The sequence below is a fragment of the Haliaeetus leucocephalus genome, unplaced genomic scaffold (assembly GCF_000737465.1).
Source record: "Haliaeetus leucocephalus isolate CR32 unplaced genomic scaffold, Haliaeetus_leucocephalus-4.0 Scaffold849, whole genome shotgun sequence".
Lineage (NCBI taxonomy): Eukaryota > Metazoa > Chordata > Aves > Accipitriformes > Accipitridae > Haliaeetus > Haliaeetus leucocephalus.
Window position 1 is genome coordinate 1,342,023 of NW_010973285.1, and position 18,823 is coordinate 1,360,845.

General features: G+C 43.5%; 1 protein-coding gene across 1 annotated transcript in view; it reads right to left on the reverse strand.

Annotated features, from left to right (window-relative positions):
* The window catches only part of DMRT1 (doublesex and mab-3 related transcription factor 1), a 61,099-nt gene extending 43,533 nt beyond the window's left edge, over positions 1 to 17,566 (reverse strand). Inside the window, exons 1-2 of the mRNA XM_010582867.1 lie at positions 17,546 to 17,566; positions 16,526 to 16,709 (exon numbers count right to left, since the gene is read on the reverse strand). Of these exons, the coding sequence (XP_010581169.1) occupies positions 16,526 to 16,709; positions 17,546 to 17,566 (205 nt within the window). The remainder of the gene's footprint in view (positions 1 to 16,525; positions 16,710 to 17,545) is intronic.
* Between the last annotated feature and the right edge of the window lie 1,257 nt (positions 17,567 to 18,823).

The window sequence follows — 18,823 nt, forward strand, 5'->3', positions numbered from 1 at the left end:
GCCTTGCCTCTGGCCACTCAATGAGCAAGGTGTCCTCCTCAGGGGAGGCTGTCAGCCCACGGCTGCATTTCACGCCAGCAAGGAGAGAATACCAAGGTTATGATAGAGCTTTCAGCTGTGGGTTTGTTTTTGGTTTGTTTTTTTTTTTTTCAAATGTAATTCAACACAGCTGAATGGCTCTGCTGGCAAGGAGATGGTCCTCCCCTGCCTCAGAGTTTGCCGCATTACAACACCTGCACATGAGGGGCAGCCCTGAGGTTCATTGCTCTAAGGGGAGCAATTTTCGAGAGGAATTAAACTCTCAACAAGGCAACTGCTGCTGCGCCGTCAGACTCCCACTCTGCCCCTCCACCTGCCCTTTAAAACAAGGGGGCTGCTGCAGGAGCTGGGCTCATGTCTTGGCTGTCTTCACCCTCTACATGGAAAAACTGGGAAGGGCTCCTGGGTCTTTCCCCTGCCACTAGCCACAAATTTTAACATTTTGCAAGTTGCAGTCCGGACATGATTAAAAATATGGGACTGAACCTGTACAAGAAGGAACAGAAATTAGAAGAGCAAACCTAAAGAAGAGTGGTTAAAATCCTCACTCTGTTTTTGGAACACCAAATCTACAATGCAGGGCCATCAGAGGCTCTCCGTGTGTGAGCAACGCTCTTGCAGTGCGACAACAGTAACCCCTCATGCAGTTGTGCCCTTGGATCTCTAAGCTCTTTTCTATGTCTTTACTAATTCCTGTAGAGAACTGGTGCTACTTTTTTTGCAATATGTACACAGTGTGAAATATGGCCCACTCTTTCACAGAAGATCAATATGATGCACGATAAATACTGTTATTGATCTTGAAGTGTTGTAGACGACTCTCTAGCTCTATGGCATATTAACAGTAGTTAACCAGTAATTCATTTCAGGATGGCTGGGATTTTCTTTCAAGGAAGGTGAGTTCTCGGGGTCAGCTCTACACGGGTCTTATACATTCAGGAACCTATGAGGGGCTCCTGCCTTCACTTAGCAGAGCATGGTGAAAAACAGTGGTCCAGTCCTCAGTTAATGTAAACCTGTCTCAGACCATTTACTTCAATAAAGCTACGGTGATTTACACGAATTGTGGATATGCATGACAAAATCAACACAGAAGCCAGTATATATAGATCATTCTTTCCCTTCTCACTTTTTGGGAGAGGAGAAATGTCAGAGAATTTACAGGAACTTCTATCATAATTTCTGTCTCACAGATGCAAGTGTGTTTTTAAGCATACACAATGAGAAATGCAAACACTGAAGTCCTGTCTGTAACATACATTCATTCTGTACATAAGGATGGATTATTTCCTATTCCTACCAGTACTGTCAAGGGCCAGCTATACATCTTATTATACACTGATAATAATAATTTAAACATGCCTGGGCAAGCCTCTGATGCTGAGGTCAAGAGAGTCCACACTATTAGACTTTCTCAGCATCTAAAACAAGGTTGTAGCACCAAATTGCCTACTAGGAATGGTTACTGGACCACATTTGGGAATTTGAGGGAGAATATTATTCAGCTTGGGATGGACGCACACCAGGAACTGTTTTAAAAATCAGGATAGCACATACAGTCACGTTTCAATGTCTGGGAGCATGCAGTGGCATGGTTCAATTTACTCATGTGGCCATAACAGATGATTAGTCTCCATCTGATTGTGTATTTCAGAAAAGTGATTCTGTATATGCAGTGTGGCAATTAAGAGAATTTCACTCCCTGCATTTATTGACATGAGTTCTTACATACACCTGTGGTTAGCAGCTTTTATTTCTTCTATGCCTACACAGACTCTATACATACACAGACATGCCACTGAAAATGTACAAGAACTGTGACTACTCAAGCAACACATTTACTCAAGAAGAGGTAGGCATAGCTATTGACCAGTGAGCAGAGTTCAGGTTCTGGTAGTTTACATTTCCTGTAGTTTTCAATTCAGAATGACTGTTTTCATCACTGCAGCATTAATATCTTCCTGCAAGCAAGCTTCTGTGGCAGGAGACAGCTGTGCCATTAAAACACAAATCAATTATTCGGTCAGGAAACACTTGCCTTAAGACCTCAAAAGAGTCTTGGATCCGCGCATGACAATTTCTCCTTGCTCAGTATATAAAGCATCAGTACACTCCTATTAACTGGTTTGGCAATATTAAGTCTCACAATGTATTAGTTCAATTCATAGCTGGCTTTGAGGTCGGACAGTAGCCTTGAATGAGGCCGATCTGAAATCACTCCCTAACATCATAATCAGAAACACTGGAACAATATGTTTCTCCCACCAGACAATCATGACAGAGCTATTTCAGATGTCAAAGAAAGCTGGCACAACTGCTTACTTTCTGCTGAGACACTCTGCCTCCCGAGGAAGAAAAACCCGCATGCTTGCTCTGCCTTTGAGAGGAGTATTTCTGTTCTCTTCCCATTAGAAGTTGCGGATTATCTTCTGTTCCAGCATTGAACTTTTAGCTTGCTATAAAGTTAATGTGCTAGACAATGTTCATTCCAAGCAAGGCTGTGGGGCTGTGTATTTTCTGCCACCCCCAAAAAAGACCATTATCTGTAATTACCCATTACCATGCATAATTATTTCTTCTATTCTGGTCTATGGCCCCCAGGACTTTATGCTGTTACAGCTCACTGCATTATCTTATCAAATTTGTTAAGGAAGCTTTTTTGACCTCTTGAGCACTTGTCACAGCACATACAAAAGCCGGCAGTAAATTGTCTAAGCATGTAGTGTGTGATTTATTATTTGTACCCTGCATAGTGATACTGTACAAAATATTACACACTAACACCTTCTGCATTCCCACTCCCTGCTTTAGCTAAAATGAGAAGAGGAAAGGAGACCTCTTTAGTAAGAGAAGGAAGGGAACGGGAAGATGCTGGAGACTCTCAACGGGAATTTGAGGAACACAACAGCAGCACATGGCTAAGCCTGAACATCAGGCTCTGGAGAAGGTACCAGCTGCTCCCCACTCCAATGCCACCTTTCCTGTTTGTCCTCTCCCTCCCCAGAGCCTGATTCCACCATTTCGGCTTCTTTTCACACCGGCGTAACTCTGCTGAGCCCTGCTCTTTCACACAGAAGCCCACTTACTACTCCTTCAGTTAGCAGAGAGAGGGCTTTAAACACCACCACCATCTCCCTAATTTACAGCTTCTGTCAATGCAGTGCAGGTTCCTAAGAGACAAATTTGGTCCAATATTAGATTCACAGGGATTGTCCTTTATTGATACTGATGTGAACGCACAAAGGATGAGGTTTTTGTCTCCACTGCTCTCAAAGCTCACAGAGAAGTACCAGGCACTGACCTGCACCCCAGTACCATTTGCTTCGGTTAGCATTCTCACCGCACTCCGAGTCCACACACTATGTCCCTCTTCTTCATAGGGACACTGGAGTCAGACCCTAGAGAGAAGCAGGGCTCTCAAGAAAACAAGAAAGCTGACTCTGTGCATCTTGATTTTTGTCTTCCCCTTGGTCCTCTTTTCATCAATATACTCCAGAGTATGCTTTATCTTAAAACCTCTCTTTCGGGTGCTTATATGTATAAAACCCTCAACCCACATTGCTATCTGAAGAGAGACATTTAAGGAACTATCATCTAGCAAATTCTAGTAAAAAAACAATTTTGATGCTTTTGAACCATGTAATTAAATAAATTTCCCAAACAGAAGAAAATCTGAGACACTTTTCTGCCATCATGACAAATAAAAGGGAATGCAAAGGATCAGGTACTCACTTTGGACTGAAAGTGCATGGTATAAATTACTGTAGCACAAGGTATGCAGAATCAGGCCTTTCAGATCTGCCCATGAAAGGCTTCTCCCTAAAAGCAGAGTGAAAAAAACAGGGACCCTGGACTCCTGAAAGCATCCCTGAATTCAGACCCTAAGAGATGGCTACCCGAGCTGCTGTGAAGACAAAACCCTTCTCTGCATTTCTCCGCAGTTTGCAGACCTCTGGTCCATCACTCTGTGCTGGCTCTCAGGCAGCAGGGCGGTGGAGACCTTAACAGCAGCGCAAGGAAGAGAGAGTCACCCTGTGTTCAAGATGAGCCAGCAAACACAGGCAAAGATCATGGTCCCCAGAGCAGCAGGGGAGCTTGCACTTGTACCCTTGTCCTGGAGCCTGGTTTCTGAGACTTACGGGGATGTCCTACTCTCATTCACACCTATGGAAAACCATCTCTGCAGTCCTCCCAATTGTTTTGACCAGAAAGCTTTTGAGAAAAGCATGGTTTTTCCTCCCTCCCCCAATTGTCAACAATGCTACGACCCCACTGTAAGCTCACATGTCAAATCCAGCGGTTCTTTTTCCTCTTTGTTTGGGATCGCCTGCCCAAACAGCCCTGGGTGCCCAGCTGTGCTCCAACTAACATCTATTAGAGGGAGAGGTCGAAAAATCTGTTATCAGCCATATCAGATGCGTGGGCTAAAAGCAGTCCAGTCTAAAGAGAATAAATCATAGCCAAAACAGCTTACTGCAACCACAGTCCATAGGTACCTCTCCGACTGTACCCAGGGAACCCAGTTGCTCAGCAGAGATATGGCTTTCTTCTCATAGCAGAAATACACATTTAAAAAAAAGAAGAAAAAAAAAAGAAAAAAGTGCATGGTCCAACAACTCTGAGCCTCTTGCAGGCTCCTGGCCTTCTCCCTGGCACTGAAGTGCAGGGACTGATCTACCCCACCTCCTTATCATGGCCCATGCCTCGCCTGGGCATTTATCACCTGCCAACTCCTACCACACTCTTCACCTCCTCCCACCACCCCAAGACAAAAAACCCCAGTCATCGCACCTTTCCTGCAGCAGCTCTCTGACAGCTAGGGCAGAGCTGGGGTGGCCCGCAACACCCCTCGCTGGACAAAGCAGCTGGACCCCAAGTTCAGCCCATGTTATTTGGCAAGGAGTGGGCACAATGGCAGCAGAGTCTGCAGGTGCAGGGCACACATCCTGGGGGCAGAAGATGGCTTTATCTGCCAAGACATCAAGGGCTGCGCTCTCCTGCTTCTCAGGGTTTACTCCACTGCCAGAACAACAGCCACCTTCACCTTGAAGGAATGTGCATTACTTGTTTCTTCCCTCTAGGAGTAATGCTGGAGTCGTCATCTGAGCAAAGTGGAATAAGCTTTTCCAGTGCCACCTACAAAGAGCTAAACCTGTCCTAAGTGGAACAGCACATCTTACCAAGAACGACATTTGCCATAAAGAGGCACTCTAGGATAAAAGTTAAGCAGCAAGAAAGCATTTCAAGAAAATCTGGGAGATCCTAGAATTAAGGCTGTCCATTATAGCCTTGCTTGAGCCCCGCAGTGGATGCACCCAACACACAAGCTTTTCACAGGATTCTGCATCCACATGACACTTCTGTTCATGACATCAAAACCCATCCCATGAATTGACACAGATACTTCAACTTGAGCTGGTCTAGTCTGGCAAGGGCACAAGCGATTCAGAACCATCATATGGGGATTAATGAAATCTTAGATGAGAGGGTCACTAAAGGGCAAAATAAACTGCTGCCTCTCACCTCAGGATGTGTTTTCTGGTCTTTTAATCATTCCTGTGTCTCCTGTCTGAGCCCTTCCAAGTTCAAACCCAAGTGTGGTGGTTCAGACCATGGCTGTATCCCCACCACCGGCTATAAAGAGAAGCCTAGGGAACAGTAGGAACAGGGCAAATGAACATGCTAACTCCCTCGCCCCCTCTCCCAGTCTCCCATCATTTTTGGCTCAGTGATGTTCCTGAGCCTAGTGTGGTATGCTTGCTTAATAACCACTAACGATCTCCCTTCCAATATCTGTTGAGAGCCCACTTTCCTGTATGTACAGTGTCACCACGTAAGGAGTCCCACTAGTCCCACAGGCACCTGCCCAGTTTCAGGCACAGAAGACAACAAGCCTCCTTCCCACCATCACAGGTCTGTCTTAAAGGACTGTACCAGTCTTTGGTCATCCTTTTCCACCAGGAACCACTAATGTTCAGCATAGTACCCTCACGGCCTCCAGCTCCTCTGCGGTGACAATGTTTCTTAGGGACAGACTCCTCCGTTTTTCACGTCTGGTATGGGTTAAAGCAGCTCTTGTTTGCACGTGACCAACCATCTAGCCAACTCTCCCACAGTGCACTTATGTCTTCTGCACTGCTTACCAGTCCATGCACCTTTCCATCACCTACCAAGGTGACCTGTGGCGATTCCAGGTTTGCTTCTAAGATACCAATGGGAAGACCACACAGCTTACAGACAGGAGCAGGTCCCTGTGAGACTTCTCCAGAAACACCACCGCACTAGCTTCCCCACTCAGACCTACATTTTCAGACTGATAGACTTAAAACCATGTAACACATACAATATTGATTTTCTGTCAATTGAGTTTCCTAATCAAGATGTCAGGGGATACAATAATCAAACACTTTGCAGAGTTTGATTGCATCAATATGTCACTTTGTCAAGCAATTTTGTAATGATAAAAGATTACTAACTTGACAGAATCTTTTACCCATAAACTCCTGTTAATTCACATTGTGTAAGCATCCTTTAACAGTTGCATTTCTCCCCCTCCCACACATTTCAGTCTGCTGCGGACTTTTCCGCTCTTTTCACAAAAACTGATGTCAGGCTGAGGGATTTGTAGCCACCCATCCCTACCACACTTGCTTTTCTTAAATGCTGGCATGACATCAGCTTTCTTCCAGGCCTTAGGAATTTCCCCAGTGTTAAAAGACTTACTGGAAATCAGCATTAATGGACCAGAGAGATGCTCAGCCAAGTTTTCTGTTGGTTTTTGGTTGTTTTTTTTTTTTTAATACTGCATGCAAGTAATCCGATCCTGCTGATTTCAGTTACTGCTGGAAATGAAAGCTGAATGTCACCATCTCCATATACAGCAACATTGGCTGCCTTTCTTCAAAGCAAAGATCTGAAAAAATTATTGAGCATTTCTTCCTCTCTTCCACACCTAGAATTGTTATCCCATAATGGGTCAAATGACTTTTAACTGCGTGTGTGTGTGTGTTCCTAAATACAGTCAAAAAACCTCCCAAATTTAAGATTTTTAGTTAATTTTAAACTTAACACAGAACAATTTTTTTTCAAAGGAAAATGTGATTTGGGAGAAAAAAGACAAGGAGGGAGAAATCCCAGCCAGAAGACTGCAGCTTGGCATAATGAGTTTCCCAGTCATACGCACAGCCCCAATCCAGCTCCAGCTAAGAGGAGCTGAAATACCACCACTGATTTCAGTGGAACTGGAGAGGGCACATTTTGTTCACATTTAGCGTACACTTAATAAAAATGATCTGCTGCAAACATTTAACATGCAACTTAAAAATCCTCCTAATACAGCTGAAGAAATAAAACCCACAGAAAATAATTTTTATACCCACACTTAATGCAAGCTTCAGGTCCTCAATAAGATGTACACAGCAGCAAATTTCACTTTCAACATCTTCTGCCACTAACTAGAGCAGAGTAGTTGACCTTTTTATGTGAGCTGGGGGGCAATGCTTGCTCCTTCCTTACTTGCACTTTTGGTCTTTATAATACAGCTGTAGTGACTGTATTCAAATTTTTATTGGCAAAAAAGAATGGCTTTAGTAGAGAAAAAGCACTCAAAATCTTTGAATGTGGCTTTGAATCTGTGAAGATGCTATGCACTATTTTCATGTGCCAGCATATGCTTGTTCATGCTGAATTGAGACAGCAGGATTATTTACATGTCTAAAATTATTAGCAGGCATGACAGCTAACAGGATCAGGACCAATAAAATTAGTGCTTCAGAAAATTAAGAGCATGAGAAACAAGTGCCATTTTCAATCTTCAGTATAACAGCTGGGAGTATGACTACTATGTGTGCATATATATGTATACAGATTATTATTCATCTTATGATACCTGATTTGAGAAAGGAATTTACAAACATTTAACTCATTGCATTCAGACATCCAACATGCTACTGAAGTGTGTAATGGGAGCAAAAGTTAAAATCAACCCAACTTTAAAAAATAGAGGAAGAAATTTAAAAGAGAAAGGAAATTAGGAACGAAAACTAGACTTCTAGACAGTGATGGAAGACAGCCCGGACACCTCCAGGTGCAAAGAAACAAACTGAGAGGAGAAGAAAGAAACTCGGTGTGGATTAAACATAAAGGGATTTAAGTCATTAACAAGAGATCAAAGAGAACATCAGAAGGGAGGGAAGGCTTTACAAGTGTCTGAGATAGGAGACCTTGGAGGAAATATGACTGGGATAAAATCATTATGGCTCACACTAAAAATAATAAAGGGAGTAGGACGATGGTTGGAATTAGCTGGAGTCCATGCTTGGTTATAAGCTATATGATGACAGAAGCCCAAAAGGTTTCTAAAAAAGACCAGCTAGAAATAACAGGAGGGCTTTTTCGCTCTGTCTACCTAATACGTGATGGAAAAACTAATATCAGGAGTGGTAAACAACCACTGTAGACACCCACTGGGCCTGGGCAAGTGAGCAAAAATCACATGCACGTGCATCACTTTTGTACACGATCGCCAGGGTTGCATGGATGCAACAACATCTGCACTCACAAAATCTGCTTCCATGCAAATGCAAATTGATCACTAATGGATTTTGTTCATGCCCAGCTGACAGACAGAAATGCACAGTGACTGGAACTACAGTGGCTTACATCAGCTGAGGTTCAGTTGTGTCCATGACTATAGGCATCCAAGTCAGCAAATGGTGGCCTATGCTGTAAGCAATACAAATAGTACAAATAGAGACTAGAGACAGGAATTGGGGGGAAAAAAACCATAAAATAACTGGGAACCCAGACTCATTCCAAAGGAAGAGAAGCTCAGTGCTTAACTGACTCTCTGCAAGCTCTTCAGGAAAACATAGGACAGAAGTGCATGAACAATGTTTGTACTCAACTAACTGATGTATTCACAACTCTGATTAAGGCTAGCAGGTACTCAAACTAAGGAGAAAGTTTAGAAAAGTTCAGAAAAAGAAAAAAAAAGGGGGAATCAGAAAAGCATATGAAAAAGTGTTCCTATAAAAGAACCTTCAAAACTGCATTTCAGTCCCCACGTCATTAAGTGACAAGTCTACTTAAAATCGAAAAGGGGCCAACAGGCTGAATCAGGAAGTTAGTTGATAAATAAAGCAAATTAAAGCAGTCTTCAAGGTATAAGAAAGCACGTAAAAAATAGAAAAAGCAAGAAAACATGCCAGTGCTCAGTTAAGAAGCCGCTCAACTCCTTCACTCCCCACTTTTATCTTTTCTAAAAATGAAAAGAAAGCCCCACACATTCAGATAAGCCATAGTAACTGTTTCAAGGACACAGAAAGGAACAAGGGGTTAGCAGCAAATACTGTAATCATGTGCCCATGGATAGAAAATTCTTAGTACATCTTCTGCTCCTGCTCCATTCCTCATTTCAGTGTTCATAATGACAAATGGAAAGCACAAGCTGGCACAGAAAACTCTCTAAATGTGAACGCACATACGCAAATGCCAGTGTGACAGAAGAAGAGCTTCCAAGGCACAAAGAACAATAGGGGCTGCCCACCAGCCCCACTGGCCTTCAGTGGGAAGAGAAACCCCGAGCACCCGGGTGCGAGGACAGTGTACACGGTAAAGCCTGTTCAGCACGCAGCAAATGCTGCTTGGCACGGACCTCGCTCTAACCTGTAGCTTTATCCCTGGAAACCTCTCCTGGTGTGAGAGAAGGCGGACAGAAAGATGCTGCAAACACAGAAAGCCCTACAGTGAAAGATTTTGGAAAATGCACACACACAAAAAATCTCAATTCTTTAGGGGAAAAAAGCTCTTCTGAAACGTGAAAGAAGGATAGAAATACCTGTTGAGCTGCCTGTGGGTCTTCCCCTCCAGCCCTCTGGTCAAAAGGCAGTCACAGAAGCCCTGGGGCTGAGCAGCCCTTCTCTCCTGAAGTAACTGGGTCTGGGTAGGTCACAGCTGGTCCCCCCGCACCTCTGCTTCCCCAACACACTGCAGAAAGCTCTGCCCAGCCCCTGCCTCTGGTGAAGACAGCCCTGGGCAAGCCCCACAGTACCACTCGCACAGAAAAAGAAAAGCAATCTTCTCTGAGGTTTTCCAAATCGTTTTACGCTACTATTTATTTTTACACTTCCACTGAAGCTTCAGACAGCATTGAAAGCCTGAAAGGAAAAATAAAACTTTTTCTTTAGCTACTTAACCCTGAAAATCACAGCTAGTTCTATCTGTTTCACCAACACAGCAGAAATACCACACTTTTGACAGAGACTGTTCCTCAATGAATAAACACATATGGCACTTCAGACATTAGCTGAGTTAAAACACAGGCACCTACACACACACACGAAGCTGCAAAGACCAGGAACGAATATTGCTTGAAAGGAGGAGCAGGGAAAGGGCAACTTTGCAAGCTCCAGCACTGGAGAATTAACTGGAAACATCTAATCAGGGATGCAGAACCCTGTAACATTATGATTTATTTAACACAGTCAAACAATAGCCAGAGGCAATGAATCATATAGGAGATGACAAAGCTGCAGGAGATTTCCGTCATCTAGTCTAACCTGCACATTGATCAGAGTTTACCCCTGTATTAATCACTTGAGATCATAATCTAACACACTCTTAAACACCTCTCCTGATTATGCTTCACTTACCCCCTTGTCCTTATGCAGGTCACTCCGCTGCTAATTGCACTTCTAGTTAGGAGAAAAAGTGTCTACTGTCTAATTTAATTTTGTCTTTTTTAGTTTCAAGCCGTTGCTCCTTGTTATGCTGTCTCAAGCACTGTAAATAATCCCTCCCCCTCCTCCATATTATTACCTCTCAAATATTTATAGACTGTTATATCCACCCTTAGTCTCCTTTTCTACAAGTCATACATCATTTTTGTCACCCTTCCCTCTATCCTTTCAGATTTATCTATGTCCTTGTATAATGAGATGCTCAAAACTCCTTTGCAGCTTTTCCAAGTACGGCTAAACCAAAGCAGCAGAGACAGGCAGAAACGACCCCCTCGCTTCACAAGCAATGCCTTTTTAAACAACTCCAAGCAAAACACACATGATTTCAGTAGGAACTGAAAATTACAAAGCAGAAAAAAAAAAAATTACTGCAGAGTGCTTTGTTTATTGCATAGTTGTAGTCAGAAATTAAAAAAGCCTGTTAGGGGAAGGTTTTATCCTAAACAAAGGAAAGATTGTTCAAAGCGAAACACGCCTTGAATATTTGCCTAGTCCAGCTTGAAAGAGATTTAGTAACTGCAAAAAACACCATACAGACAGACCATCTCCAGCAACTGCTTCCCAAGACAAACTTATGCTGTGGAAATAACGCCAAAGCAAGAGAGATAACACAGTTCACAAATTCTTACAAGAGACACATGCAAATGAGATTCTTCTTCTCTCATCTTAACTGTAACCAACTGGAGAAAAAACAGATCATTATGGATGGAAAGTTATTCACAGGTGAAGGATGCAAAACTTACTTCTTTGCCAGCTGTTACAATCCAGTAAAGAGACATCATGTTCAACTACACTCTTTTCTTTTGAACAGAGATTTGCTGGCTGTGGGAGAAGCTGGGGAAAAGCACTAGGAAGCAGTGGATGGGGCTGCTTGGCTCTCAGTATTGAAGGAGAGTTGGCAGGACCAGGAAGCAGCCGGCAACTAAAACTGGTGACGAAGTAGTAGTGGGTGCAGCAGGAGAAAAACATCATTAGAAAGTAACAAGGAGACAAAGCCAAAAGGAAAGAGCAGGATGATGGACCAGTAACCACTGCAGACCCACCAAGATCTCTGAGGACATGCAGCCATCAAGGTAGCCGTGGCACCAGCAGGCAAAGAAGCTAATGCCTCCTCCTCCTTACCGCTCAGCCCTGCTGAGGCTGCTGCCACCTGAACTAGCCATCTTCTCCGCCACCTGCCAACCCCCATGATGCTAGTTTTCTGTTGAAATCTATCTTGGATTTAGTCATCAAATGCGTTTAGGTCAAAAGAGTCACGATTTCTTTCCCAGGCTTGCAAATGTTATCAGTATTGAGGCTGGCTGAATTTCAAATTTCAATATGTTGACTTAATGTCAATACAAAAAAGAGGGCATTTCATAGATTCACAGAATAGTTGAGTTTGGAAAGGACCTCTGGAGGCCAGCTGGCCCAAACTCTGCTCAAAGCAGGGCCAGCTTCACAGTTAGATCATGTTGCTCAGGCACTATCCAGCTAAATTTTGAGTCTCCCCAAGGATGGAGGCTCCCCAACCCCTCTGGGCAACCTGTTCCAGTGCTTAAGCACTCTCATGGTGAAATGTCCATGGCAGCTTCCTCATGTGGCTTATCAGTTGACTAAAATGAGACTTTTCTGACAAAATTGAAATTATGACAGCATATGACACTATACTGTGAAGACTTAAAAGGACTTTTCTTTCAAAATGAAAATTTCTCACTTTTTTTAAACCAGTCCATGGTATCTTCCAATTACAATAACTTGGGTTTTTACCTCATTACCTATGCAGAACAACATCTGCAAGTTCACAGCATCAATTTTTGAAATCACAATACAGTGTCGTAGAAAAGGTCAATGCAAAAGATAACACCAGAAAAGCAAAGGAAGAGTAAAGGCGGCAAGGTAGGGTTTTCAGAGGCATCTAGGGCACTGCAAGTTCACAGGGATCTCAATACCATTCATTAGCCATAGTATTACTGCTGACCCCACGACAGTGTGTATTTATGAGCAGATAAAACCCCATCTGTTCCTCAGAGAGTTCCAAAGTTAAGGCAGCACCCACTTAAGAGAAATGTAAAAAGAACACTATTTTGTTTCTGTCACGCATAATAAATGTAGCAAAGGGAAATAACAAGTGCAAGCTTATTACTCACAATTGCTGACAATGATGTTTAACTTGTCAACCAGTGATACTACGAAGACACCTGAACAATGTCATTATTAATAGTCATTGCAAAGCCAATGGGAAATCAACCACTGCAGAGCACAGGAGCAGGAGCTGACATTTAGCATCATACAGTAATCCCATCTATATTGAATGCTTCTAAATTGGGCCAACATGAGCACAGAGCAGCAGAAAGAGGGGATGCTTTCCAGCACTTTCCAGTCATCAGGTGATATATGTTGCAGCCACCCCACCCCATTCACCAAATGCCAAACATTACCCTTAGTCTGTGACAAGGACCAAATAAAATGGGACGAAAGGTGAAATGCACTGTCTCCTTCCTTTTGTGTGAGCAACTCTCTCAAAGGTGTTTCATGATCACACTTCCCCACCCCACGGTGACTTGTACATATTAAAATGGCCGAGGCACCGAACTGACATGGAACAGGGAAGCACCCAGGTTTTATAAACTGAGTGTGTCTGAAAGGCACGTTTTAAATGCCTCACCATAGTCTCTTCCTGAGTTCTGCACACTAGTTAATCTAACAAGATGTACTCACCCTACAGAAGGAAGGACAATTACCTCAGATGCCCTGGGATCACGACTTTTTGCTGCTCTGTACAATTAAATGGCCTTTGCTCTCAGCAACCTACAACTTTTTGAGGGAAAATGCACAGAAACTACAAAACCTGTTCGCAAGAGGCTCTGCTAATGCCCTGTGACCACAGCCTGCTCAGTTCCAACTAACCTGCAAATTCCCAGTTTGCTTTTGATTGGGGAAGATATGGTCCATCCAAAGTAAACACAGTTTCCAAGCCTGAGATGGTAAATGCACAAACCCCTATGCTATGACCATGATAATTCATTTCTCCCCTTTTCAAAAACAGCATGTCATGAAGGGATCTGAAAAATTGTTTCTGGCCTCTCCACGTGTCACGGTATTTCTGATCTGCCGATAAAATAGATACAGCGAGGAAAGACTCTCTCTCTGGCACTTTGTGTGACTCCTTCACATGTTATTCCTCTGCTGGCAAACAACACCCTGCGTGATGGGAGTCCAAAACAAGAATTGCTCTTGTGAAGCCAAAAACTTACAGGAGGAAGAGAATTACCACTGTCAAAACCACCTCTTGCCTAATCTAACGTGTGTCGGACAGGGCACGCTGCACTCCCAGGAGCCACTGGTTCCCCTGGGGCTTGCAGGGAGCTGCTGACTTCCCCTGCCACAAAGGGTTTCACTCTCTCTGCCTGCCTTAATGATTACTGTAAATTCTTGCAAAATCAGCATTTCAGCCTACCAAACTGAGACACTGTGACACTTGCTCCAACAGGGTCTCTCATTTTGCTTGCAGTTGAGGGTACCAGTAAAATGGTAAAACACCAATGCAAGAATCCTTTGAGCAGCTGGTCCTGAAACAACCTGATACCTAAACCAAGAACTTAATGTCACATCACACCTGGCAGTTCCTTATCTAACAAATTATCTTTATATGCTAAAAAAAGAAAGCATCATAATATTTAAGCAGTGTTCCTCACTGAAAAATCAGACTTTTCAGGGTGAAGCCTGTACTCTGACATCTGATCAAGCCACCCTACAGGTCTGGCTGAACGCAGAGCACCTTCTGCAGCTTCAGAGCCAGCACGCAGTCACCGGTGGTGTTAAATCCATACCCATGAGTACCTTACACTGCTTTGAACAGATGAACCTACCAAAATTATTTGGGACAGAACTTTATGCAGTGCAGTTGCTTTTGAGCTAAGCATGAATTTCTGTTGCTACTTAGAAGCCGAAAAACAAAGCTATGAACCCAAATTCATATTCATTCCCAGATCCTTCCATTTCTGGTGAACAAACCTGACCCTGCCTTGATTCTTGGCTGGAATCACATCTTCTCTCTGCAGATTAATCTATGTATTTTAAATGTTGTCACCCACCCACAGTTATTTAGCAAAATGCTTGAGAAACAATGTATTTGAATTGCTCACAAAGAAAAATCCACTGTAAGAAAGATGACTGCAAAGCATTTACAATTGTTTTCACCAAAAAATTTCAAATAAATTACTTTAAAATTAGGCACTTTCATGTTTTCATGAAAGTCTTCATTCAAGCACGTGAATTGCCTTAAGCTTGTTTAATGAATGTTTTTCACTAAAGACCACAATTTAATTCAATTAATAAGAGATTTTTAAAGTGGGGTTAATAAATTAAATACCTCCACTGACATTTTAAAAACATTAAGAGTAAAGCTTATGCAAATTTTGTTGCCAGTAAGACAATTTCATTTTTTGGCCTCTCTGTATAAGCAAGGGTTTTCTTGTTCTCCTGAGTTACACACAATCTCTATACATTACTGAATATACTACTTTAATCTTCAGCCAGCTTCTTCCATGTCTATAGACAAAGCATGCAGTAATCCAAATATGAAAGGAGTAATTGAATCGATTCAAAGGTGACACTAACATGACTGCAATAATGAAAACAAAAAAAATAATAAAAAGCTATTTATTGTTTTATCAACCAGTTCTTCTAAAAGCTTCCCAAAGAAATTCGTCCACATCGGTCTGAAACTGCCTGTCTGCAATGGATGCAACAAATCCATCTGACAAGTCTTTTAAATGGCCCACAAAACAGTGATGTTGTTTGACAGATACACATATGCGCTGTCCTTTTATAAGTTAATGCAAGGCATTGTCCACTTTAGAAGCATCTTTTTAAGCTGGAATTATATTCACCTGTATTATTGACATCAGCACAGATAATTAAAAATGAAGGAAATTTCCTTTTCCTTTCCTCTATGTTTGTTTGCTCTTCTCTTTTTTCTGTCTATACAGAAGTCAGTTACATTAGTTTCATTTTTAAACTTATTTAATTGCTATATCTGTCAGGCATAAGCTCTGCATAGGAAAAAAGCACTTTGCCTGGAGTCTTCATTTCCGTGCCTTTAAGTCTCAGTTGTGCTTAGCCATGGTTATACTGAATCTGCAGACAAATACTGTTTGATTTTTTTTGTTTTGGTTTGGTGGGGGTTTTTGTTGTTTACAAGGGCTTAATGCAATACAGTAAGGTGCAGCAGAGTGGAAGGACTGCATCAGCCTTTTGTAGTTATCACACCCGGCCACACACAACAGATGTACTACCACATCAAAACATGTAAAGTGGGCAGCTCTCTGCTGCTGGGGTCAATGATATTACCTACATACTTGGCTCCTACACAATGCTGAAAACTCCCCAGTTTTGAAGAAGATACCCCGCCAGCCAACACGCAGTTGCCAGGACTGTGGCAGGAGCACATATTTTGGGAGAAAGGAGAAAACCTCCTCACAAACCTGTACTTGCAGGTATACACCCTACTGAACTCCATTACAGCACCGGTCTATACCAAATTAATTTTTGATTTTCAAGTAGAAATAATCGACTAAAACATGAAAGACTGACCTTGGGTTCTTCCCTTTTGCTAACCACATCAACAGTGCAACGCCGTTCCTGGAGAGGGGACCCTCCACAACCCCGCCACTGCAGGCGGGGGAAGATGTGCAACAGCAGGCAGTAGTAAGCAACATCAGCCCTCGCCCCCAGCAGTGAGCATCGCCCTCCCAGCACTTTACCTGACGCTGTGCCAGCTGCCATCATGGCTGTATTCACCGAGTGCACAGGGCTGCCGCTTTCCAACAAGAGACAAGAGCTGCCACCACTGTTCCTCTTAACGAACGTATCGGGGGAACTGGGCAAGGGCACCGGGTGGCTGATTCCCAGTTCCTCTTCCTGAGCTTGCTGTCTTCTCAGCGCAACCTAGGAACAAGAAGACGGATGTAGGGCATGCTCTCTGGCTTGAGCACAATTTATAATGGCAACAACAAAAGACTCAAACTCAAGGCTGTTTTTTCCTCTTGGTACTCTCTATGGTGTTGATGTCACAATCCAGCCAGTGGGTAGAGGAGGATATAAAGGAGGTTATAAAGCTATTTAAAACCAACCCCTTTTTGTGTCCAAACATACATGAACAAACCTATGAAATGCTGGTGCCATATACATCTTCCTCCAATGAGGCCACGTGAAGATGTATTAAAACTGACCACACTCACCCAAGACAGTTGCTCTTGGGCAAAGCTTACTGTGAAAAGTGTAGTCACTACCCTCCTCTCTGCTGATACACAGCTGCTGGGGATAAGAAATTAACCTACTTGCAGGGCTCTGCTGTGCCTCTTCATCAATATAAAGCAGCTCTTCAAAAGGACTTATACCTGCACTCTGCTCCTCTGTCCAAGGCTGCTGGGCTCTCTCGCTGGCTCTTTGCTGGAAATCTAGCCCTTCAAAGGAATTTCAGTACACTGTACACAGACAGCCATCATGGAAGAAGCACGGCAAATGTGGGGAACTACCCTGCGAGCATCTCAGGCAGTGTCACACACACTGCAGGTAGCTGGCCAGGCCTGGAGCAGCAGGAGCTCCCCACTTCTTTCCCAACACTGATGATGTTCCAAAGCCTAGCCAGCACTGGCCAAGCCCACAGGCACTACACAGTCTGGACATGGGTGCAAACAAACCATATTTGCTGCTTATGGAAGATACAGAGGACCCCTCCTGCCTCATGTGAACTGGCAGATCAATTTTGCACAGCTGTTCACCCATGCCAAGTCGTGATACATGTCCAGGCAGTATATATGACACTGGGGGCCTTACAGCTACGTGCCCTGCAACTTGCCAGGTGACTGATTTGCATCTGTATTTGAACCTTGGAAATCTGTTCCAAATTACAGACTGGGATGATGGGCTTTTCTTGCTGGAAATTCTCCTGAGTAACTTGGACAGGATCTTCCCTCCATTTCCATGTTCAACAGCAACATTCTTCTAATACAGATGCATAATACCATTAGAGAAATTAATATCTCTTGCAAGAAACACATACCAAACAGGAGGGGTAGACTTGCAACCACCACGGGTAACTTTGACTTCACAAGCCAGTAACCTTGAACTGTAAAATTCCACCAGTGCCAAGAGGCTTACTGCAGAAAGATATTGTAAGGGGGAAAGACAGACTTTCAACGTGTAACTCCTACACAGATAAGGTTTAGTTAGGGAGGCTTTCAAAGCCACTTTCAAGTACTACGCAGGGAAGAGAAAACCCCCAGGAGGACCACGACCAGAATCTGCTACCAGGAGGCTGACAGAAGCTGCTGGGCAGCAGGAAAAACAGTCTGTGCAGAAGGGGACACTTGTGCGGGGAATACCCCATTTCATGTTCCCTCCCTTGAGGCAGGCAGCAAAGGGATCCAAGTTTATTATCCCGTGGTTCTCACCAGGCAGAGAAAGCCCATTAACTTGGGCATAACAACAACTTCTGGACTGCCACGCTGCAGACAAAGAGAAATTATCTAAATGAACGAAAGCTCCCCGTGGTTTCAGGGGACATTTAGTATACCTGCACTGAATAGTTGCAGTGGGGGAAGTGGGGAAGGATTTAATCCAGGGCTACTAAGGTTTTTAAAACCTGTCAGTGGGACGGACGCTCATTTTATGCGGGATTACAAAGCTCTGCGCGCCCATTAATTGCAAACTGGGTCGGTGGGTCTGATACCACGGCCTATACCTGCACCAGTAGTCCTAACGCCTTCCAACTAATTTGTCTGCAGGGGACTACTTGCACGAACGAGTACGTGCAACCCCCTCACAGAGCTCAAGCACCGAGTAGCCATTACACTCCCAAGACTCCTCTTAATGAAGTTTTCGAGATAAGGATCACAAGGACTAACACAACGGCCATTTACATCGCCAAAGAGTTGTGACTTCTGCGGGACTACCCAACGGACAAAGTTATTCGTACGCAGAACTGGATGCAGTTTGGTGTCTTAGCGAGTACCACCGAGTCCTCGTTTGGATTGAAGATGACCGAGCTACGCTGCTAT